At 41.2% G+C, this 23,244-nt stretch overlaps 1 protein-coding gene and 1 long non-coding RNA gene across 6 annotated transcripts in view; one reads left to right on the top strand and one right to left on the bottom strand.

Moving 5' to 3' along the window:
• PTPRG (protein tyrosine phosphatase receptor type G) overlaps nucleotides 1-23,244 on the top strand; it is a 521,921-nt gene that overhangs the window by 491,517 nt on the left and 7,160 nt on the right. For all 4 annotated transcript variants that reach the window (XM_081901339.1, XM_081901337.1, XM_081901336.1 and 1 more), the window contains exons 16-28: nucleotides 868-964; nucleotides 1,723-1,805; nucleotides 2,037-2,171; nucleotides 4,716-4,850; nucleotides 6,284-6,447; nucleotides 7,771-7,906; nucleotides 8,927-9,073; nucleotides 11,451-11,544; nucleotides 13,261-13,337; nucleotides 14,326-14,454; nucleotides 16,260-16,406; nucleotides 19,949-20,091; nucleotides 22,503-22,638. In XM_081901339.1, coding sequence (XP_081757465.1) covers nucleotides 868-964; nucleotides 1,723-1,805; nucleotides 2,037-2,171; nucleotides 4,716-4,850; nucleotides 6,284-6,447; nucleotides 7,771-7,906; nucleotides 8,927-9,073; nucleotides 11,451-11,544; nucleotides 13,261-13,337; nucleotides 14,326-14,454; nucleotides 16,260-16,406; nucleotides 19,949-20,091; nucleotides 22,503-22,638 — 1,623 coding nt within the window. The remainder of the gene's footprint in view (nucleotides 1-867; nucleotides 965-1,722; nucleotides 1,806-2,036; nucleotides 2,172-4,715; nucleotides 4,851-6,283; nucleotides 6,448-7,770; nucleotides 7,907-8,926; nucleotides 9,074-11,450; nucleotides 11,545-13,260; nucleotides 13,338-14,325; nucleotides 14,455-16,259; nucleotides 16,407-19,948; nucleotides 20,092-22,502; nucleotides 22,639-23,244) is intronic.
• The window catches only part of LOC309365297, a 36,132-nt gene continuing 20,634 nt past the window's right edge, over nucleotides 7,747-23,244 (bottom strand). For both annotated transcript variants that reach the window (XR_014165977.1, XR_014165978.1), the window contains exons 3-4: nucleotides 8,882-9,032; nucleotides 7,747-7,816 (exon numbers count right to left, since the gene is read on the bottom strand). This is a non-coding gene — a long non-coding RNA (uncharacterized lncRNA). The remainder of the gene's footprint in view (nucleotides 7,817-8,881; nucleotides 9,033-23,244) is intronic.

Here is a 23,244-nt window from a genome sequence, read left to right as displayed (position 1 = left end):
TACCCCCTTGGTTGTCTATTTTGGTGACTAACTAATGATACATTGGGACCCTTGTTCACATTGGGCCCCTGTGAAACACTGTAAATTCAGTCTCTTCTACATTGCAATTACTTCTTTAGTACAGTCACTCCGCAGCTTATGTGCATTTAACTTGTGCATTCAGTTTTATGTGCTTGGCAAACAATTTTTTTACAAAAATTAAAAAGGGGTCAAAAAGTGGACGGGCATCTGGGGGAAAAGACTTCTGCAATCCTACTTGCCATTGCACCCAATGCGTTTTGACTATTCACGTTTTTGGCTCTAGGGGCGATTCCCCAGAGTGTAACCCCCCTATAAGTTGTGGGCTTACTGTACGGCTTTGTTTTTCCTAGGTAGGCACTCGCTCCTCTACCAGACCTAGGAAGTTATGACTATGAGTTGCTATATGGCATAAAACTTGCTCAGACCCCTTTTTTATTTAAGAGCAGAGTTGCTATTTTGGCTATGTTTTTCCTGCTTCTGAAAGTGCTCTAATTACAATTAAGCCTTGGGCAAATGGCTAGCAAAAGGCCTGTGACCACATTGGTGTCGCATTCTGGCTGCTATTAAGGGAGCTCTAGATAGATGGGAAAGCGGTGGGTGGGTGGGGGGTTGCACCACAATGAATTGTAATCACCATGGACTTATATCAGATACTGGGAACCAGGCAATATCCTTAATAGAACTAGGATATGTTTAAGCAGTGTTATGCTGAAAGAATTCTCATGGGTGAGGAGAATCAATTACACCCACCATTTCAATGTGTTCTGAATGAGCTGCTTGCAAAATGAGACAGACAAAATGTTTTGCACTCATCTGCCTTTTTCAATGTAATTGTTTTCTTAACAGGAAGTGCAGCGTTGTACATCCGACATGAACATCACCGCTGAACATTCCAATCACCCCGACAACAAGCACAAAAACAGATACATCAACATTTTAGCATGTGAGTAGTAAAGACCTTAAGAGACAACAGCAATAAAAAGTGTCCACTTTATACTACTGGCGTAAGAATGCCTGTCTGCTCAGCATGAGGTTAGTTAGACTGACAAAAGTTTGTTTTCACCCAAGGGACAAGATGCCCCTGTTAGGTATGCTTTCTGAACGGACTGATGTTGACAGTCTGACATTAGATACTTTTGGATTTTGGTTAGAAAGTAGCAATCCTGCCTAAAGATTTCACAGCTGAATGTTTCAGCCTAAATTACTGTCTGATCTAGGTATGCTAATCTCTGAAAAGCGACTTAAGGGAAGTACATATTTGACAATCCTTGCTAGTTCCATTCTCTCCCAGACTTGCTAATGGGTTTGTCACATTTCCAAGTGCTCTGGAAAGAAACAAACCCAGAACTTTTTGATCCCTTAGCTGACCATTTCTGCCACTTTTTTTCCTAGACAGCAAATTATTTTACTGGTGCAGTTGAGAATGGAAGACGTTTTGTGATCTTCAAATGAAGGGCAGCATATAAATTTAATAAGTAGTAAGAAGGGAAAGAATGGTTTAGCCCCAAAAGAGCCAATGAAGGTTTCCTCCAGATGTTGGACTCCCAGCAGCCCTGGACATTTGCCATCCATGCTAGTTGGAGCTGATGGGAGTTGTGCTTATTCGTTTTCTGGTTAGGGAACTGTCCTTTTAAGAAATCCATAGTTTTAATCTCCTAATATGTTTTCCTGTTTTGTGCCTGTTTGTTATCTTTCCTGAAGATGATCACAGTAGAGTGAAGCTAAGACCTTTGCCGGGAAAAGACTCGAAGCACAGTGACTACATTAATGCCAATTATGTTGATGTAAGTTGTTTTTTGCTCTCATCTCTCTTTTGAGAAACACCGTCCTACAGAAGAAATAGAAACCATTAGTACTTGTAGAAGGTTTTTTTGCTGTTGTTTTGTTGACTAACTTTAGCTCCAGACTCCTCAAATGTTCAGCAGGAAAGGCATCTCACACTGCAATATATACATTATTAATATGACTGCCATGCAGATACTTTATCTTGCTTTGCCTTATGGTTTTCTTTGAAGGGTTACAACAAAGCGAAAGCCTACATTGCCACCCAAGGACCTTTAAAGTCTACATTTGAAGATTTCTGGAGAATGATTTGGGAGCAAAACACTGGAATTATCATCATGATTACAAACCTTGTGGAAAAAGGAAGAGTAAGGGCAATGCAGTTTTTCACTAGCTACTTTTCTCGCCGTGATTATGTGGTCTGTAAGACTATGGGGATGGGTGTGGTGGTAGTGATGCTTGAAGCCTTGCTTCTAGCAGTGACAGGCTGAGCTCTCCTAATGTCACAGAAGGTCTGGGGAAGCAGAAGGCTGACACTGGCTGAGCTGATCATGTCCTAGAGAAAGAGGAGTCAAAGAAAGTTCCTGAGAAAGCAGCATACCATTGAACAAAGTAGGGCCTAGGAAACCAAGTTTGGAAGAGAGAGAGCACCAGAAGAATTCTCTGTCATCAGTATTACCATACTTATATGTATGCCGTGATTCCATAAAAAATTTTCTCAGAGCAGTTTCAAATAGCAGCATGAACAAAATAGCGAAGTTAAACAAAAATAATAGCAACAATATATAAAAATGCAAGATCAGTAAAAATTAAAACACACTACCAAACAGTATATCAGACAGTCAATACAATAAACATAACAGTATTTGGTACAAAAATAACAGTATTTGATACATAATAACCTAACCATCAATCGAATAGATACAGGACCCTGTAGATAAGCACCATTTATTTAATAGAACAGTATAAAAAATCACAACATCCAGCTGAACACAGCTTCAGCACCCCTAAGCGGTAGCCAAAAGTACACAAATGCCCAGTACCTTGGTGAACTTACTCTCACAGTCAACATACCAGAGCACAGGCAAATAGCAAAAAGCAACAACCACAACCTCAAAGCCGCTTAGAGCAATCTGAGGGTTCTTTTTCAAAAATGCAGGAAATGAGCCAGATCCAGAACATTCTAAAAAGACCAATCCTCATGCTACAAGCCAGGCAAGAGACTGAAATGAGGTCAACACTAGCACTCATGCTATCAGCAATAAGAAAAGGGATAATGGTCCAAGCATTATTTTAGGGAGCCCAGTACAAGCTTGCAGTGCAGACCCCCTGCATGTTACCGAGGAAAAGTTTCCATTTTAATTAAACTTTGCGCCTCTCTGAAATTATACCATGGCCAAAGCTGGCCAAAGGCATTTGGCTGCCTGGGGTAAAGAACAATTCCATGTACAGAAGCCAGCCAGATTGACAGTTGACTCTTACCTCAACACTGGTAATTGGTCAGCATTCCTCGTTGCGTCAGAGGACAGCAGGCTAATTTAGGGGTGCAGGGCAGGCTGTGTGGCACAAATAACTCCATTTTCTGTCACCCCGCCATCACTTCTTATAACCCCACATCTGCCACCTGAGATAACTGCCTGACTGAGCACGGTCCACACTAGGACCTTTTTACTAAGGCCCAAATATATACACACTATTTGCCATTGTTGGTAGCAGAAGAGTTATTTGAAGCTTGCTGATTATTTTGTAACTTTTTGGTTGATCGTAATGAAGTTGTTATCCTGCTCATGCTTTGATTTTGGTTTGTTGTTTTTTTTAGAAGACTAACAAGCTGCAAATGTTTCATAAATAGATCAATTCACTTCAGAGATTTATTTTTCTGGCCTTTTCCATTGAGAAATCATGACTTATCTCACCCAAGTCAATTTACCTTGCAAGTTCGCACACAATAGACAAAATAATTAGGTAGCTTAATGTTCTTGCCCAGGGCAACACACACTGCACCCAAAGTTAGCTGCTTTTTAGTAAATCTAATTTAGTTAGATAAGCAGAGGTTGCACACACTCTTCCCAAAGTAGATTTTTTGAGATGCGGTGTTTCACAAGGAAAGTTCTAAGGAAGATACTTATGAAGTAGACATTTACTCACATATATTTTGGGCCTGCAAATCCTACATGTAGCACTGACCTCCTCTAGCCCTAGGATCAATAACCCTATTCTGCTTTGTCCTCCCCATCAACTCTCCGTCCTTCCTTCCTCTGCAGAAGGAACTCTGAGACTGATGATTCTTCAGTGAGCAGGTCACATAGGAAAAGCACAAATCTCTCCCTCAAACTGCAAGTTCTCTTTTAACTGCATGAGCACAGTCTCTCTGGGCTGCAATGTAGCCTCAGTTGTTCTTCCGGTAATGACGTTGCAGCCTGGGTTGCCCCCCCTTGTAGTTCTCCAGGCCCCAGTAAAATGTACCATCCCCCCTCCACACCTTCCCATGTTTAGGCATTGCAGGCAATGATAATTTCCAAAAAACCCTCAAAACCAAATGTGCTCTTGCAACCTAAGTTCAGCAAAAGGCCAAGAAAATGAGAAGCACTCACTTTTGCAATTCCACTAAGAGATGGCACAAAGGGGAGGCAACTTTTAGGTGCAGCTTTCCACTCCAGCTGCTGATGGAATATGGTTCTGCTGTTCTGTTTTTCACACTCACTCCCTGTGTGGCAGAAAAGGTAACTGGGGCCAGGGCACTCCAGATGACAACCGCTTCCCTGCGTTCTCAACTGGCCCATAAGCTGATACTGGTTTCAGGCCAGAATCATCTAAGAAAGGAGGGAAGACTTTTCTAGCATGCTGCTGGTCTTGTGTTCTCTAGCATGCTTCAAAATCTAATATCCTATGCTACTCTTGTCTTTTCTCAGAGAAAATGTGACCAATACTGGCCATCTGAAAACAGTGAAGAATATGGCAATATCATTGTCACATTGAAGAGCACAAAAATACATGCTTGCTATACAGTCCGCCGCTTCACAGTCAGGAATGCAAAAATGAAAAAGGTGAGAAGTGTTATTGCATTGTGGTTTGGACCCTTTTTGGATGGACACTAGAAATATGCTATTGGGTGTGATATACACAGCTGCTATATATCTCTTTGATGAAATATCTGGACCCAGCCAGTCAAATGCACTCTCCTAGATTTAATAAGGCAGGAGGGATGGGGGACAAGAGGACACATGGACGGATATGTAGTCACCAGCACCCTGTCCACATCAGCTGACTGCATAAACTGAAACCAATCCCACAACACATCACCAACACTTTACATTGGATATTTCTTCTGCAACTGAAACAACTACAGAGTGGAGTTCACTCCGGAGTTGAGCAACTTTATATTGTGTAACCAGTCAGTCACAGCAGGTCCTCAAATGTTCCAGGGGCCCCACCCCAGAGGCAGATTTAGGGGAGCGCAATTTTGTGGCTCGGTCACACTGGATATGGAGCCTCGGGCATGTCACAACTATGCTTTAGAATGGACCACAAGAGGTTTGGGGTACCAAATTTTATCATTGCACAGGGCCCCACTGAAATTTGAGACCCCAAGATCCAAAGCCCACAGTGCCACAATGGCATCCTGTCATAAAATGGAAGAGCTTTCATTCTGGCATGGGAAGATATCTCTACTAGTAAATTGGTTCTGGGGATGCTCAACTACCCTACGTGCACAAAGAAAGGTCAAGTTTGGCAGGTATTTGAATAATGGCTGTGCTTGTAGAATGAGAGTCATTGCTAGGCAGTTGTTTTGCCTATGTAATCCTATTTTTCAGCTCAAGCGTGTAGAGTTCAATCCTGCTTTTTGCAGGGATCAGCTGCACAAGCAGTCAATCCAGCTACCGGTCTGTCTTCACCTGCCCACACCTACACCAAACATGATGTCAGGTGTGGGGCACATGGACATGGAAAACCAGGAAAGATCAACCTTTCTGCCAGTGATTTAGTTGTTGTAGAAAAGTATTGTGATTTTATTTATATATTTTTGCAGCAAGTCAAAAGAAGTAATTGAGAAACTCACTGGAAGAATAAGAAATCAAGAAGAAAGACTTTTTAAAATAGAATGGGGGGGATTGACTATTTGAAGTTACACTGTAAACAAATCAAAGCATTAGTGGGACTGATATAAACATGCGCAATAAGAGATAATTAAGGGGAAGATAAGGGAAAATCAGTAAATATATTTGAATTAGATATGCAGTAATAAAAATATATAAAATAAATAACCGCAAAAAGGAGGGAAGTCGATGGGGAAGGTAAATTAGACTTGCAAAGATTTTGTTTCTCTTGTTAAAATATTTGTAAAAGGTAAAATGATTTTTTTTTTAATTAGAAGAATAGGCATTGGTTAAATCTTATCTCACACCTGAACATGGTACAGTTCAATCCCTAACTAATATGTTTTCCTCCTGTATCTGTTTCATGTATTCTTGTTCACTAGGGGAACCCTAAAGGACGACAGAATGAAAGGACGGTCATTCAGTATCACTACACACAGTGGCCCGACATGGGTGTGCCTGAATATGCACTGCCAGTGCTGACGTTTGTAAGAAGATCCTCTGCAGCCAGGACTGCTGAGATGGGCCCAGTGGTTGTGCACTGCAGGTACAGCTGGGCAACTTCAGTCTAATTTTGCGTGCAACATGTTGTAGATTAATATACAACTGAAATAGAGCATAACAGTATTTCCCATATGTATCGTGCACTTTACAATCAATTATATCCATTTTGCAATAGGGCTGAATCATTGGCTGAACCACAGTTTGAACTTCAATTTCTCTGGTCCAATACAAGTTTATTCACTGTCCTGCACAGCACAGCACATTGCTGGGTGAAATTCTCTTATACAGATGAATGAGTTTGTGGGATCTGATAATGCTGTAATCCATAGCAGAACTGGGCAATTTTCATTGAATTCTAGAGGATTATGCAGTTCACTGCAGGATTTTATGCTGTGATCACTTGCTGTCATTATACGGGACAGAGCTTTCAAGTTCTACTGAATAGGTTTAATCCAGAACTGCCCTATGCCACACTACAGCTGCTCAAGAACATTTGCAACTTTTTCTTCACCCACAACAGATTCAGAAAAGAATTCATCAGATGAAGACATTTAAACTTTTCCAGAGTTTTTAATGTTGTTTTAACATGCTATATTCTTACATTTTGGCTTATTTTTCCCCCCCTTTCAATTACCCCTAAAAGGTTGAATGTTTTTTTTTGGGGGGGGGGTTAATTGTCAGAAAGGGCAAAAGTAAATGAATCCTATTTTCATCAGTGGGATTCCTTAATATATTCTGATTGCAAAATGTAAGACTCCTTTTTGGGAAAGAGTAGCTGTGTGTGCTACATGTGCTTCCTAAATTTGCCGATATTAGCATGTTCACATATTTATTTAATATATTATTTTATTTACTGCATTCATAGCCCACCTTTTTCTTCAAGGAGCTCAAGGTGGTATACTTGATTCTCCCCCTCCTCATTTAGTCCCCACAACAACCCTGTGAGAGGTAGGTTAGGCGGAGAGGCTGTGACTGGCCCAAGTTGAGCTTCCTGGCTGAGCGGGGATTTGCACCCCAGTTTCCCAGGCCCTTGTCCACATAGTCTTGTTTCTCTCAAACCTGGAGAGTATCACCAGCTGAAAATGAATCTTACCAGCTGACCTGTCTTTAAATACTGAGCAAGACTGGCCAACCTTTTTTTGGCCCAGAAGCTGCATTCACTGGGAGCTAAAGTTCCCTGCGCAAGGATTCAAAGAAACACCTAAGATCCCAGCAATTAGCAGCAAATTGAAAGTTGGCCATTGCATATTATAGAAAATCTAAAGAGCGAGACTTTGTGGATGTAAAGAAGCGTATACTGTATATCAATATTAGCATAATATTGCAATTCTTTATTAACCTCTCTCCTGAAACTTTGTTTTGTCAGCGCTGGTGTTGGCAGGACTGGTACCTACATTGTTATAGACAGTATGCTGCAACAGATAAAAGACAAAAGCACAGTTAACGCCCTGGGTTTCCTGAAACACATCAGGACACAGCGCAACTACCTCGTCCAGACAGAGGTAAAACACAGAGACACATTTATTTTTACTGCAGCAAGCTATTGTTGCCAATTAAATATTGCAAGAGGGTCTGCCAAGTGTAATTTCCACTGGAATATCTCCATAGGTTACATACTGCATTTCTTATGTTTTTATGTGAATTCAGTTTGCAAATGCATGTAGTTGTCATATTATTATTCAGCAATTGTGTCGCTTTTAAAATAAACCAAGCACTTCACAGAGAATTTTCAAAATACTAGACCCAAAAGCTTACAGTCTTTAGTAGCCACAAGGCATTTAGTATGCCAAGGTAATGTATATTTTATAACACAGAGAACTTTCGTAAAGGTGAACAGCAATTGATTAAAGTTGATGCAAGTCTCACTACCACCACCGCTTTCCTTTTTTGTAAAAGTAAAGGAGAAAATAGTCTTAGAAAAAGAAGGGAACTGAGGCGTACAGGAAGAAAAGGGAAATTCAATACCAAAAAAAAAAAAAAAAAAAAAGCAGAAGAACAGCAAGCTGCAAAAGAAAGAAAAAAGCAAACAGAGATAACTATGGGGAAAATCTGAAAAGTTATCTAAGCAGTATTTTTATTTAGTTGGTTCATTTTTAACTTGCCCTTCATTAAGCAAGTGGTCCAGGTTGGGGTACACTGAACATAAAATCAAACTAGCGATGCAACAGTTCCAATTTGAACAATTGGAAATATTAAAAAATCCATCAGTATAACCTCTACACCTTACTCAAAAAATCAGTGTCCTAATACATCTGGCTAAAGAGGCAAGCTTTCAGCTGGCACCAAAACCAACCAAAATTGGTGCCAACCAGATTTCAAGAGGGGAAGGCATTCCAAAGTCAGGAAGCCACCACTAAGAAGGCCCTGCTGAGAGCTGTAGATGTACAAACCTCACTCAGAGGTGAACTAGCGCTTTTCACACAGTGGGATTGTTGCAAATATAATAGTTGCCTTTACAGAAGCTATGCTCCACTTACTATGGGCTTGCTTCTTCATTCTTTATTTGCTTCCTGCCATTCTAGGAGCAGTATGTTTTTATTCATGATGCCTTGTTGGAAGCCATTCTTGGGAAAGAGACTGAAGTTTCAGCTAACCAGCTACATAGCTATGTTAATAGCATTCTCATACCTGGAATTGGAGGAAAGACTTGGCTAGAGAAACAGTTCAAGGTAAGCTTCATTCTTAGCTTGTTCAGCCCTGCTGCCTTTACTAGGGGGATAAAGTGATCAGACCAAAACTGAACTTTATCAATGCGGATGGGTGGGAGGAATGGTCTGATGAAAAGGCTTTTAGTTACACCTCTGAAGTTGTCTTAATGTGTAAGGCAAGTTCACCTAGGAGTAGATGGGCATTTAAATATCCCAGTCCTATGCCATTTAGGACATCATAATCATCCTTCAATTCAGAGCCTGGAAATGGATCAGAGGCTATCCCAACCAGCTGGCTCAGATGCTATGATAGATGGTGCTGAAAACTGCTGAGAGGTCCAGCAGAACCAGCAGAGAACACTCCCTTGTGAGCTTCTGGAAAAGGTCAACCACAAAAGTGACCATGGCCATCTCCATCCTATATCTTGCCTAAAGTGGGACTGAAATGGATCATGATAATCTGTGTCATTGAAGAGATCCTGCAGGTTTATCACCATTGCACCCTCAAGCACCTTTCCTAAGAATGAAATATTAGACTGGGTGGAATTTTAAATATATTTAAAATATATATCTAAGACACATCAGCATCTATGTACCATTATAGGCTTAGCTAAACAAACATGTTTTAAACAAGTGACAAAAGGTGTACAGCAAAAGCACCTTCCTGGTGTCAATAGGCAGAGAATTTCAAAGTATAGGTGCCGCCACACTGAAAGATTGATTTGTGACAACTGTGGTATGAGTATTGTGTGTCATCTGTAACGGTGCCTATTCTGCAGATTGAAGCGATTGAGAGCGCACATGTAACATAAGGCGATCTCACAAGTAAACTGGTCTCAAGCTGTTAAGGGCTCTCTGTACTAAAAGTAACACCTTGATCTTGTCCACATCTTCAGTGACACAAGTGAAAAACTATCCATAAAAAGTAGAGCAAGTAGGACCCAGGTGTACACTTATTGAACCTGCATTAACTGTGGCTAGTGAGGTGAGGTGAGAATATTCTCTGCTAGAAAATTCTCTGGAGAATATTCTCCACATTCAATGGTATAAGGTGCCATTTAGCAGAGATTGACGTTATATTATCATATAATGATAATATATTTAATGTTAATGGCTTCTTTTTTTATATGTACACATATAGTTATGTTTATCAAGCTGTGTTTTAGTCACCAAAACAGTTATTAAGTGTTAGAGCTATTAGGAGCACAAGATAGACTATTACTGAATTTACTTGAATCAAACCTTAACATGCCCATTGTATTTTTTGACATGTCCTGTAACATGTACATGTTCTAATGGAAGAATAAAATATGATTTAACTACTGAGTTTTCTTATACCAAATCTTAGCATGACAATTACTAGTGCCATCACCTTAGAATGATTTAACTTTAACTATAAAACATGTTTTACTTTTTTATTTGATACTTGCAAGTGACAAGTATGCTTGTGCTTATATATTTTCACTGTGGTTCCTTTACTAAATATACGGTTAGTGGCGAGTCATTCACGTTGAATTTTCTATTTCAAGTTTGGTGCAAAAAAATCAAAGAATGTAAATTCACGTTATTGCCCCATTGAATAAAAGTATCTATACAATTTTTGGTTGCCATCTGAACAAGTTTACCCATTAATAAACATGTGTATTAACAAATTATATCATTCTGAATGCATTAAATTATATCATTTTCAATGCATTAAAATGAATATTCTGTTTTAAATGAAAATTCTCTAATACTCTCAATATTTAGTCAAGAATATTCTCAAGAATATTCTCCAAAAGATTATTCTTGAGAATTTAACATCACTAACTGTGGTGTCCAAGTGGGACAAAATATGTGATGATTTTGTCTGTGAAGTATCTTGAGAAGCAGTCACAGTAAGCTCACTTTTTACCATGAAAGTATCACAGTCAACTTGGCAGGCAAAATAGGCAAGCCCAGGAATAACTGATCTCAGCTGCAGCATTCAGGTTCACAATAGCAGCAAGGAGGAAAAATTCCTTAGGCGTAGTCTTGTTTTGATGTTTTATAAAGAACAGAGAGAGCTTTTTTGTTTCCTGAGACCTGTTCTGACCTACATATATCTTTGGGGCTTTGCAATATGTCTTCAGCAGAACTCAAATCGACATTGTCAAACCAGGTTGGAATGGAATTTCATTTACCCTGTGTGAAATAAATGAGACCTATACAAACTTGAGGGCCCAACATGTGTTTGTATAAGTACCTTTCTTTAGGCAGAAAGTTCAGTTATCTAGACATTCTGAATGCTTTTAACATATTTTAGTTTAGTCTTCCAGAGATGCACTTTTTTCCAGAAATAATATTTGTGTGTGTGTGTGCGTGTGTGAGAAAGAGAAAGAACTGCAAAGGACTTAATCACTCTTGCTTATTTTTTTAGCTGGTTATGCAATGCAATGCTAAGTATGTGGAGTGCTTCAGTGCTCAGAAGGACTGCAACAAAGAAAAGAACAGGAACTCATCAGTTGTGCCATGTAAGATCACATCTTAAAGTCTGATTGTTGTGCTGAATAATTTCCTTGTGCTAAATTCTGAATTGTGTTTGCATGAAGTGCTGTGGGCCCTCAATTGGATTGTTTTGTGCTATGGGGTCAGAGTTCTTTTTAAATATAAATCTGATTTGTGGCTCCTGATGCTGGATGCATGTTAATGCATTCCAAGGCATAAATACAAATAAGTTTTGAACCAAGTGAAAGTATAAGAGTTTAATATTTTCAGATATTTTCAGGGAACTTAATACAGCTTCCAGGAATTTTCAGTTGTCTTTTCCTGCAGAAATTCAATTAGCAGCACTTTCAGAAGTGCAAAATAATTTTAGGGAAGAAAAAATCCTAAGGGAAAAGACTCCCCCCCCCCCACGAACAGCTCAATGCATTCTGCCCATGCTCAATAGCCATATAATGCTGTTTGTTGGTGGGGAGATGAAAAACGAGGTAGGCGTGGGAATGGAACAGAGTATTGTGAAGGAGAGCATGGCTGGCTGGGACACTGAACAGGAGGTCTACACGCTGCAACTTTTTGTTGCAGGTCCCAAATATTTATGGCATTGGTTTTCAAAGTGTTGTAATTCACCCCAATTCTTCATGCCAATGGGTGAATAAATCTAAATAAGTAAATGGGGTATGCATCATTAAGGATGATTTGTCCGTGTCAGTCCTACAATAAAAATATTACATCTGAAATATTAAGTTGATCCTTAGAAGTGCTTCAATGGCTGGGAGGCAAAACTGATCTGGGGTCATTGACACCAGTGGCCTAAAGCAGCTGAAATCCAAGTATTTTTGCCTATCTGCTTTGCTGAATTTTTTAATGCTCATGCCTCAAAAGAATTGCTAAGCGTGGCTATCTCTGCAGTCATTGGTATCCAAACCTTTTTCAAAGAGGGCCAGATTTGTTGACCAAAGTTGTTGACCTTTTTTAGGATTTTTACCCCAAAGTTCTTGAGCATTTTTAGGGTTGAATTTAGAATTGAAGAGATTTTTTTAGGATTTTACCCCAGGAAATAAACTGCCATAGGGGCTGGATTAAACCGACCAGCGGGCTGGATTAGGCCCTCGAAACAGACTTTGGACATGCCTGGTCTTGATAAATCCACTGCTGTGTGTGTGCATTCTGTGGTAGTTAACTTCAATTAATGTGGTTCTCAGAGGATAGCTGCTGACTTGCCCTGAAGTTAGGGAAGTGGCTGTTGCTGTCGCTACTTTTGGGAAGGGATGAGAGCAGCAAAAATAAATCAAATGAAGTTGTGTGCAGTTGCCCATAAATGATCTGATCATCATCAAATCTTTATTTCATTTATTACATTTTCATCCTCTGCCCTTTCTCCAAGGAGCTCAAGGCACATAGTCCTGACTTATTTATCCTCACAACAAACTTGTGATGTAAATTAGGCTGGGAGTATCTGGCCCAAGGCCCTGGGTGAATTTCATAGTGGAGAGGGAATTCGCTATTAACTATTATTTGGCATCTGGGGATAGCAGAAAGTAGTAAAATTTTATTGCTGAAATTATATCCTTGTGCAAACATTTCATTTTATCATTTTTATAGCTTTATCTCCTACATGAGCTCAGCAAATTTTATGATACTGGGTCTGGCCCTGGGAGAAATAGGAGTTGTGTTATGATAGCTGTGCTAAGATTGTGAGTTTTGTTTGATATGGGCTTTTCGTCTGTTCATTTGTTTGTTTACAGCTGAACGAGCAAGGGTGGGACTGGCACCATTACCTGGAATGAAAGGAACTGATTACATTAATGCCTCTTATATTATGGTAAGAAAATCAACAGAAAGTAACCGAATATAAAATTGTTCAGTTGGTTTTATCTATTGTTGCAAATAGCTCTTGTGTTTCCTTTTTCAATGAGGTGATTCTTTTTTTCAAAGAACAGCCACTGTGTGCAACAAACATTATACACTGCTGCTTAGAATTAAAAGAAATTCATTTTTTATAACTTAGGGAATTAGGGACACAATTCATCCTCTCCTGCATGCACAGCTCATGGGATGAGATCACCACAGAGCTTCAATTGAGTCTTCTAACTCTGATTCCCTTGCCAGCCCTTGACTGGGCAGATGTTCGCTAAAGCATGCCAGCTATTATGTAGAATGAGAGGAGCCCAGCACATCTCCCATTCCAGGTAGTAACCAGCATGCTGCAATGGGTATATGTCCCAGCCAAGAACTAGGGTGTAGTTAAAAAGCTCATTCAGTCCTGTGGAGATCCTGCCCTGCTTGCACTGCTCTGTGAGCTGCTGTGCAGGAGGGATGGGCCATGCCCTACATTGGCCAGTCATATTCTTCATAGTTGCATATTGTGTGTCATTTGCATATTTTGTCATTGACAGTGTCATTCTACTGGAGGAATTTTTTTAAAACATCTGAAGTGACATTTGCTGTACCAGAAACTAGAACAAGTGGCATCACAGAAGGAAGGCAATATATCTAATAACTGTGCTGAATCCATTATTTTTAATTAGGGTAAACAAATATTAGTTGCAGCTCATCTTAGTTGTTTCCACTGTGGTCCTCTACACTCAGTGGGTTGCCGTTCCTGGTGGAAACTATTCAGTTAAGTGAAACATGTTTATAGAGTTTATTTTTCATTTATATATTCTCCAGTATTGTTTTAGGATAAATTAGCACAGCAGGGAGCTTTGAAAATTTAGCAGTCTAATAAACTTGTATTGTCTGCTCTCATCCATGAAGTTTCCAAACTATTCTATGCACTGAGTAACTGCATTTGGTTCTTGCTTTAAAAGGGTTACTATCGGAGCAACGAGTTCATCATTACACAGCATCCCCTGCCACACACGACTAAAGATTTCTGGAGAATGATCTGGGATCACAACGCACAGATCATTGTCATGCTTCCGGATAACCAGAGCTTTGTAAGTTATTTAACTCCACATACTTTATATTAATGATGTATCACAGCAGGGAGCAAGAACTGGGCCACTTAACTACATATTATGGCCGTATTTCAATGCAAAGCATAGTTGATGTCTCCTTTAACAGCTCCATAATCCACAGTATGCAAAGACGCCTGGGAAAGAAGTTGGGGGAAGACAGTGGGAGGGAGGAAACCTGTTGTGTTCTATCAGCATCCCTGCAAAATGTCCCAGTTCTGTGCTGCCCTACTGTGAAGGCAAAGTCTATCCAGTGAGCTTTTTCGAAAGGAAAGAAAAACTTTAGCGCTTTTGCACCAGTCACCCCTCAGGGATATCAACCTCTCTTTCTCAAATGCCAATGAGAAATAATATCTGCCTGTCCTTATCTTCTTGAACAACAGAACATGCAAAATTACTGTTTACTGTTGCAGTGTACCTCTATGGACGGGCATCTTACGAAACAGCTGAGCAGTATGTTGTCATTTCCATTAAATTACTGCAGGTGCCTAATCAGTTGTTATCCTAGTTGATTGGTTGTGTAGAAAGACAGAAACACGCAGTGAGTTGTTGGCATACTGATTCTTAGTGAGCAGTGAAGTGGCAGTCATAATTTATCTGCACCTTCCCAGAATATCTAATGGATTTGTGGACTATGGCACAGGAATAGAATCTGTATTCTTCCCATGACTCTGGTGGTATTTCTCCTGGAACTGTGGGCTTCTGGTATATGAACTCCAAAACTGATTAGAAGAACAAGAGAGCGAGCCCACATTTCCATCTGCTCCAGGGCTCTTTCTCTGCCAGCATTCGTCACTGGTTGGGACACAATGTCATCTTCTAAGGCAGGAGTAGGCAACATGGTGCCATCCAGATATTGTAGACTGCAACCTCCATCATTCCTGACCATTGGCCATTCTGTCTATGGCTGATGGAAATTCTCATACGCAACATCTGGAGAGTACCAGGTTGGCTACCCCTGTTCTAAGATATTCACACTGAATTCAGGGTAAACTGTAGACCCTAACAGTTATGTGCCCTTAACTAGGTTTGTGCTGTCCTAAGCAGGTTCTGTTTTGGTTGGATTTCCCAAACCAGAATCAGGTTATCTGGATCAATGCTGTTAAGAATTAGGGGTGTGTGTATATGTGTGGTGTTATGTTTTTAATGTACTGATTTTGAAAATTAAATAGAAGCAGAATATTTAAGGAAAATTCATTTTTATTCTTCAAAATTCATTGTGAACTTACAATACTTTAAAAATACATAGCATGAAGTACAACTGTAGTGTGTGTGTGTGTGTGTGTGTGTGTGTGTACGTGCGTGTGTGTGTTATACACATATAGTATCTCTGTATGTCCTGAAGTTACTATTATAAAAGGGAATTTTGAGGCTTTGAATCAAGTCCTAAAGGGCTCTATGGATAGCAAATAAAGGAAATAACATGTCAATATCTAATGACCTTTGTGGCTTCGAGCAGGTGCTTACCTTAAGACATGAAAAACTACATTATAAAATGTTATTGTATTTCTACGAAATCTGTACCTCTCTATAAAATTTTAATTTTATAAATGTTCTAAAATATGCAGTTCCCTGTGAAACCAATTAAATATCAAACTTGCCCTGATTGGGAAGCTCAGAGTATCCCTATGATATTCATACTGTTGTTTTAACAGGATACATTTTGTAAAAAGAAAGAAAGATCAATTTGTATTTATTCCTATTAAACCAAGTTTTGATTCTTTGAATTTTGCTCATGTAGAAATTAAAGAAAAATACAAAAAAGGTCTGATTCATTTTGTCTTTAGGCAGAGGATGAATTTGTGTACTGGCCAAGTCGAGAAGAATCCATGAACTGTGAGGCATTTACTGTGACCCTTATCAGCAAAGACAGACTGTGCCTCTCTAATGAGGAGCAGATCATCATCCATGACTTTATCCTTGAGGCTACCCAGGTATATAAAACATCCTCCAGAGGTGAATCTGGAGTCTGCTTGGCATTCAAAGTACTGCTGCTGTCAGTTAACAATTGATATGCATTCGTTTCAGTGGGATTGGTTTAATGTCTTTGTTTGGTCATAGTGGACTTATCAGTTTCCCTCATTTCTTCCCAGAGGTCTTCTCCTGTCACATACCAGTTTTGTTTTCAGTATACCATTTCCACAGAAGGTCATAACATTTCAGCTTTTATCTGATCCAAAGGTGGAAGTTCCTCAGACAGGAATCACACCAAGGGCTTGGTTTTACAGTGGTGCCCCGCAAGACGAATGCCTCGCAAGACGAAAAACCCGCAAGACGAAAGGGTTTTTCGGTTTTTGCGACGCTTCGCTAGACAATTTTCCCTATGGGCTTGCATCGCAAGACGAAAGCCCATAGGGAAATCTCGGGGACCTTTTTTTAAATGCTGGCGGTGGGGAGCAAAGCCTTCCCCCCCCCTCCGGACTTCAGAAGAGGTCCAGGAAGGCCGGCGGGGGTGAAAGCCTTTGCTCCCCACCGCCAGCATTTTAAAAGCGGTCCGGGATAGCAGGGAAGCGCTTCCCGCTATCCCGGACGGCTTTTGAAGGCAGGCGGGGGGAGCAAAGACTTTTGCCCCCCGCCCGCCTTGGGAAGAGGTCCTGGACCTCTTCCGAAGGCGGGCGGGGGGCAAAAGTCTTTGCTCCCCCCTGCCTGCCTTTCCGGCGCTGCCTTCCCACTCTCCCGCTCTCTTCCGAAGGCGGGCGGGGGGCAAAAGTCTTTGCCCCCCCTGCCTGCCTAACCGGGGGCGATTTAAAAGCCCCCGGACGGCTTTTGAAGGCAGGCGGGGGGAGCAAAGACTTTTGCCCCCCGCCCGCCTTGGGAAGAGGTCCTGGACGTCTTCCGAAGGCGGGCGGGGGACAAAAGTCTTTGCTCCCCCCTGCCTGCCTTTCCGGGAGAGCGGAAAAGGCAGCGCTGCCTTCCCGCTCTCCCAGAAAGGCAGGCAGGGGGGAGCAAAGACTTTTGTCCCCCGCCCGCCTTCGGAAGACCTCTTCCCAAGGCGGGCGGGGGGCAAAAGTCTTTGTCCCCCTGCCTGCCTTCCCAGGGGCTTTTAAATCGCCCCGGGACAGCTGAGAATTCCTCCGCTGTTCCGGGGCGATTTTAAAATGCTGGCGGGCGGCAGCGCTGCCGCCCGCCAGCATTTTAAGATCGCCCACGGACAGCGGAAGACTTTTCCGCTGTCCCGGGGGCTTTTAAAATGCTGGCGGGCAGCAGCGAAGGCTTCGCTGCCGCCTGCCAGCATTTTAAGATCGCCCCGGACAGCGGAAAAGTCTCCGCTGTCCCGGGAAGGCAGGCGGGGGGGAAGCAAAGACTTTCGCCCCCGCCAGCCTTCAGAAGAGGTCGGGGGACAGACTGTCCCCAGATCTGGTCTGAAGGCGGTTCGGTTTCCATAGGAACACATTAATTGATTTTTAATGCATTCCTATGGGAAACCGTGCTTCGCAAGACGAAAACCTCGCAAGACGAAAAGACTTGCGGAACGAATTAATTTCGTCTTGCGAGGCACCACTGTATTTTCATTTTTAAGAAGAATGTACTAAGGGTGCATGTTCACTAGCTATTTCTCTGGATGCATCACTGCTATTGAAAGCAGCTTTTGCAGGCCTCACAAGTGGAGTTGGTTATTGGTCTCACAAATGGAGTTGGTTATTAGGTATCAATATCTAGATTTTGTTTGGGGCGAGTGATTCCCTCTTAAGGCAAGAGTGGGGGGTCGTTTTTGTGTTGTGGGCTGTATTCCCTTGGGTGTAATCTGTTGGTGGCCACACCTAGCAGTGTGTGGGACCAAAGTGGGTAGAGTTTTGAAACTGGGCTGCAGGTTCCCCACTCAGTTTTAAGCGGTGTTACCTTCTCTGCAATGTTCTGTGCAATTTCTGGACAAATGGCACCTGCAAGTAGGTTACTCCTGAGATCACTTATTCTTTATGTAGCAAGTTGCAACTTCTAAGTGCAAGTAGGCATGCCAGAGAGCTAGTTGACCCAATCATGCCTTTTCTCTATTCTTATACTCTTTTGTGAGCATATGCACTGCAAGTCCATAGCAAGCACCATGGAGACAGATGAGAAATGATCAGTGCAGGAGCAGCCAAGGCCCCACAAGTGGGGCACTGTTGCTCTCCAAGCTTTCCAACACAGCAGGTTGCTGGCATTTACTGAGAGGAAGAGGGTAAGAGTGCAGGGAGTTTGGCCCAGCGCAGTGCATGGCAGCAGATTGCCTGCACACTGTGACTCATAATGGGCCAGCTTCCCCAGAAATCACTTCTCCCCTCTCCATGCCAACAACCCAGTCTGTTGGGAAGCCAGGAGAGCAAAAATGCCCCACCCATGCTGCCTCATGAACTGCTAACACACATATGTAACTTTTCCTCCACCTCTGATCAACCTCTATATCCTGAGAACTGGAAAGTAGCCACCATTTTTTAAAAGAGATTGCAGGAGTGGGGTGTCCTGGAAATTACAGGCCAATTAGCTTAACAACTGTCCTGGCAAAACTGGTGCATAGCACTGTTAACAAATAATAAAAAAGCAAGCATATAGAAGAACAAGCATTGCTGAACAGAGTCAGTACGGCTTCTAACAGGTTAAGTCCTGACTCATGAACCTATTAGAGTTATTTGATAGTCAACAAGTATATACATGTGATCTGGTTGATGTAGCAGACTTGCACTTTAAAAAGCTTTAGACAAGAGTTCCTCACCAAAGACGGCCACATAAGCTTAGTTGTCATAAATTAAGAGAAGAGGTCTTCTTGTAGGTTAAGTAGCAGAAAACAGAGAGCAGGAATAAATGGTCAGTTCTCCAAATTGAGAGACATAGAAAATGCAGTCCTGCAAGGATCAATATTGGGACCTGTGCTTTTTAACTTGTTCATAAATGATTGAGAGGTAAGGGTGAAGTGCTCAAGTTTGCTGATGGTGCTAAATTGTTCAGGGTTGTTAAAACAAACAATAAACTATTGTGAAGAGTTCCAAAATGACCTCTCTAGACTGAGTGAATGGGTAGTAGAATGGAAAATGCAATTTAGTGTAAACAAGTAAAAAGTGATGCATGTTGGTGCAAAAAACATCTTTCACATAGACACCCATGGGGTCTGACTAGTGGCGAGTGACCAGGACCGAGACCTTGGATTGTACAGTTTGATGAAGATGTCAGCCCAGTGCGTGGCAGCTGTTGTAAGCTTCCCATGGGCATCTGGTTAGCCACTCTGAGGACAGGACTCTGGGTAGATGGGCCACTGATCTAATTCAGCAAGGACTTCTTTTGTTCTTAAATAAAAATGAAAGTTACCACATGCCACTTGCAGAAAGAGAGTTCCTGCTTGTATGGGCAGGAGACAAGACATGCTTCCTCAGAGCAATCCAAGGCTGGATTAACTTCTTTTTAGCTAGAGGTGATCAGTGAATCTATCTGAATGTTAGAAGTGCATTTTTAAACATAAAAGTGGAATTAAAATGATTAACTGTTGGGTTGGTTTTCGTTTCAGGATGACTATGTTTTGGAAGTACGCCATTTTCAGTGTCCCAAATGGCCAAACCCAGATGCCCCAATCAGCAGTACCTTTGAGCTTATCAATGTAATCAAGGAAGAGGCCTTAACAAGAGATGGCCCCACCATTGTTCACGATGAGTATGTATATCCATCAAATCACATTCATTTTATAGATTGGATAAGAAAGATTACAGTAAATATGGAAGCTTATTTGGCCTTTCACCCGAGTAGTGGAAAGGGGGGCACAAGTATTTTATTTGTTTGTTTATAAAACAAGTCTGTACCACCTATTGGCTCTAAAAAAGAGCCTCCAACATGGTTTATAACAATAGTAACACAATTAAAAAGAGCATATAAAGCCAAAATAGCACAGGGAAACAAAACTATAACTATAAGGTAAAATTTAAGACACATTAAAAGCCTGACAGAACGAAAATACCTTAATCACTCACATAAAGAACAGCAGAGAAAGGGCCAGTCTAATCTAGTTCACAGTTAGGGTGCTGCCAGTGAAAAGGACCTACCCTTCCAAAAAAAATTCACTTTGCAGAGCAGGGCTTTGGAAGTTGATGGAGATTGACTAGCAGAAATAGACTTTCCTTTAAATATCCAGGTCCCAAGCCATTTCAGGATCTTAGATTGGGCCTTTAAAAGAATTGGAAGCCAGTAATTCATCCACCAAGGCAATTGAAGCCATTTCTGTCCCCAAGCTGGGCTTCAACCCAGATCAGAAAGGATCTTGTCCAAGAAAGCTTGGGTTTCAGTTGCCACCATTGCGGAGAAAGCTTTTCAATAAAGGTCTCACTACTAATTTCTCATTCAAGGAAGAATTCAGAGTTCCAGCCACCCACTTGGCCAGCCTCCCATCTGGCATTCTTAATCGGCAGCAATGGACACGGACCAAAATGCAAGCCATTGGCCTCAGGCTGAACAAGCTAAAATTTATCCTTCGAAACCGTACAAGCAGTAACCTCAAACAAAGCCATAGATTCCCACTTCCAGTGCAGAGTTTAAGCTGGAATGCATGCAAGTGTATTCATCAGCAAAGTGTTTTGCAAAGTGGTCACAGCAGGCTGCCAAGGGTTCCTCCTTGCTAACTTGTGGACTAGCATGCAACCATCTCCTCATCACTTGGAACAGCTCCACTGACTGACCCGTGTCAATGCACTGGTGATTAAGAAGTATAATTTATTTGGTGCCATCATCACCATAGAAAAGGTCTTGGAATGAATTTCAACATATTTTTATAGACCACACGTTCATTAAAAAATAGAGCAAGTCAGTATACAACACACAAAATTGGTTTGGTTAAATACATCTTGAGTATTTTCCACTGTCACTCTGGCTACCCAGCCAGTCATTGCATCACCCTAGGTTTTTCAGAAAACCAATGAGCCTAAGTTCTACCCATGAGACAGGGTGCTCGGCAGTGATTGTGTCAATGTTAATGGCATTTCCTATTCTAGAGGTCAGCCAGGTTCAACAGCCATATTGGTAGGAGAATCCCCTAGAACCCTCAGGAGTCCATCAGGAACGATTATTCACCAATGGTGGTAGATCATAATGGGCTCCCCAAGACCTTTTCAGCCAGTGACTTGTCCATGCCAGTGGTGTTATTTCAACCCTGCACCCTTACACAGAACACTTTTTTACTGCCAAGCAACCACCAAGATTGTGTCCTACAGAATGTGTAGGACTAGATATTGAGATGGGTCAATAGTTCTTATGGAGACCATGATATCCTGGCCTACTAAGCAAATTACTGAAAAATCAAGTGCTTTCTCTGTGTACCTTGGGTTCATTCTCCAAATCAGAACAAAATGTGTGGAAGAAACATTAAGTCAGGAAGCTACCCAGCCCAACACAACAATCAACTGTCTTTTACATACTTTCTTAATTAGTTATCTTTGTCCCTCTCCTTAGAAAATGGTGGCTGAACGTGTGGTGTATTATCATCATGCACTGATGGGTCTGAAAATAACAATTTAAGGGCTCGATATATGACTTTTCTTTCACATCTTGACTTGCTAAAGTGCATTATAAAATACAGATGCTTTAGCCAAAACAATATTAAGTCATTGCTAGTTTTAAAGCTCACCTAGATTCTGAATACTTTTGCTGCTCTTGCAATATTCAAAATTAAGACAGTTATTGATCTGGTCATTTCATGAGACAAAAAATATCAAACCTCTGTTTCTAACAGTGCTGAGTCATTTCTTTTGTAAATTGCTTTTTGGGTTATTTGTTATATTCACTGATTTTTATTTTTATGCCTTCATACATAATATATGTTCCACTTTTAACTGCATTCTGAGGAAATGTAGCTGAAAATGAAAATTTTCCTTCTGTGCACTCGACCACATCATCACTTATTTTATTCATTAATACAACAGCAAACTAATCCCAAGTATAGGTACACCTAACTGGCAGAGATTATAGGTGCAATTCAAAGAAAACTAAAGCTGATACACAGACATCAGATTTTCATTGCTGGGGGCTTTATGATTCACCTATGAGTATCTGAATGCAACTGTTCTGTGGGTTTGCAGGTATGGAGCAGTGGCGGCTGGAACATTATGTGCCCTTACCACTCTGTCCCAGCAGCTGGAGAATGAAAATGCTGTTGACGTTTTCCAGGTGGCAAAGATGATCAATCTGATGAGGCCTGGAGTATTTACAGACATTGTAAGTCTTTAAAAAGGAGATAAAGTTGTTTACAGGGTAGTTTCTAAACAGGGAAATGTCCAATTAAAATCCCATGCCCCTGTGCCCGTGAAGTCAGATGGCTAAAAGACTCCTCTTCCACATATATTCATAGAGTCTCCACCAGTTTTGCTGCCAGATATCCTGCACAACTAAGAACCACAGTGCAGCAATAAGCACCCTGACCTTTATTTATCTAGGGTTGGAATTCCCTTTCCTTCTTAGATCCAACAGGCAGTTTGTTCCAGGATGGAGAATATCCATGGAGTCAGCGCTACCATTCAGCTACTTTTTAACTTGTTATATTCCTGCAGGGTTTGGAGTTTTCAGACTATAGTTCATTACAGTTTTCACAATATTACAACAACACAATGCAGTACCTTATTCCCACTTTTCCCTCCCAGCTTCCCCACCAACCTCTGTCCCCATGCTCCTTTATTTACTTCAAAAAATTTTCGTTTCTAATACATGGTAGTTAAGTACGCTACACAGTGTTCAGACTTGCATGCTCAGATAAGGGTTAGGATGAATGAGTGGCAGTGCTCTGCTTTGGTCCCAGATGAACATCTGTTAAATTAGAGATGTTTC

The sequence above is a fragment of the Podarcis melisellensis genome, assembly GCF_964234715.1.
Source record: "Podarcis melisellensis genome assembly, chromosome: 2".
NCBI lineage: Eukaryota > Metazoa > Chordata > Lepidosauria > Squamata > Lacertidae > Podarcis > Podarcis melisellensis.
The sequence above is the reverse complement of the archived record's forward strand: the minus strand, read 5'-3'. Positions and strand labels throughout refer to the sequence as shown.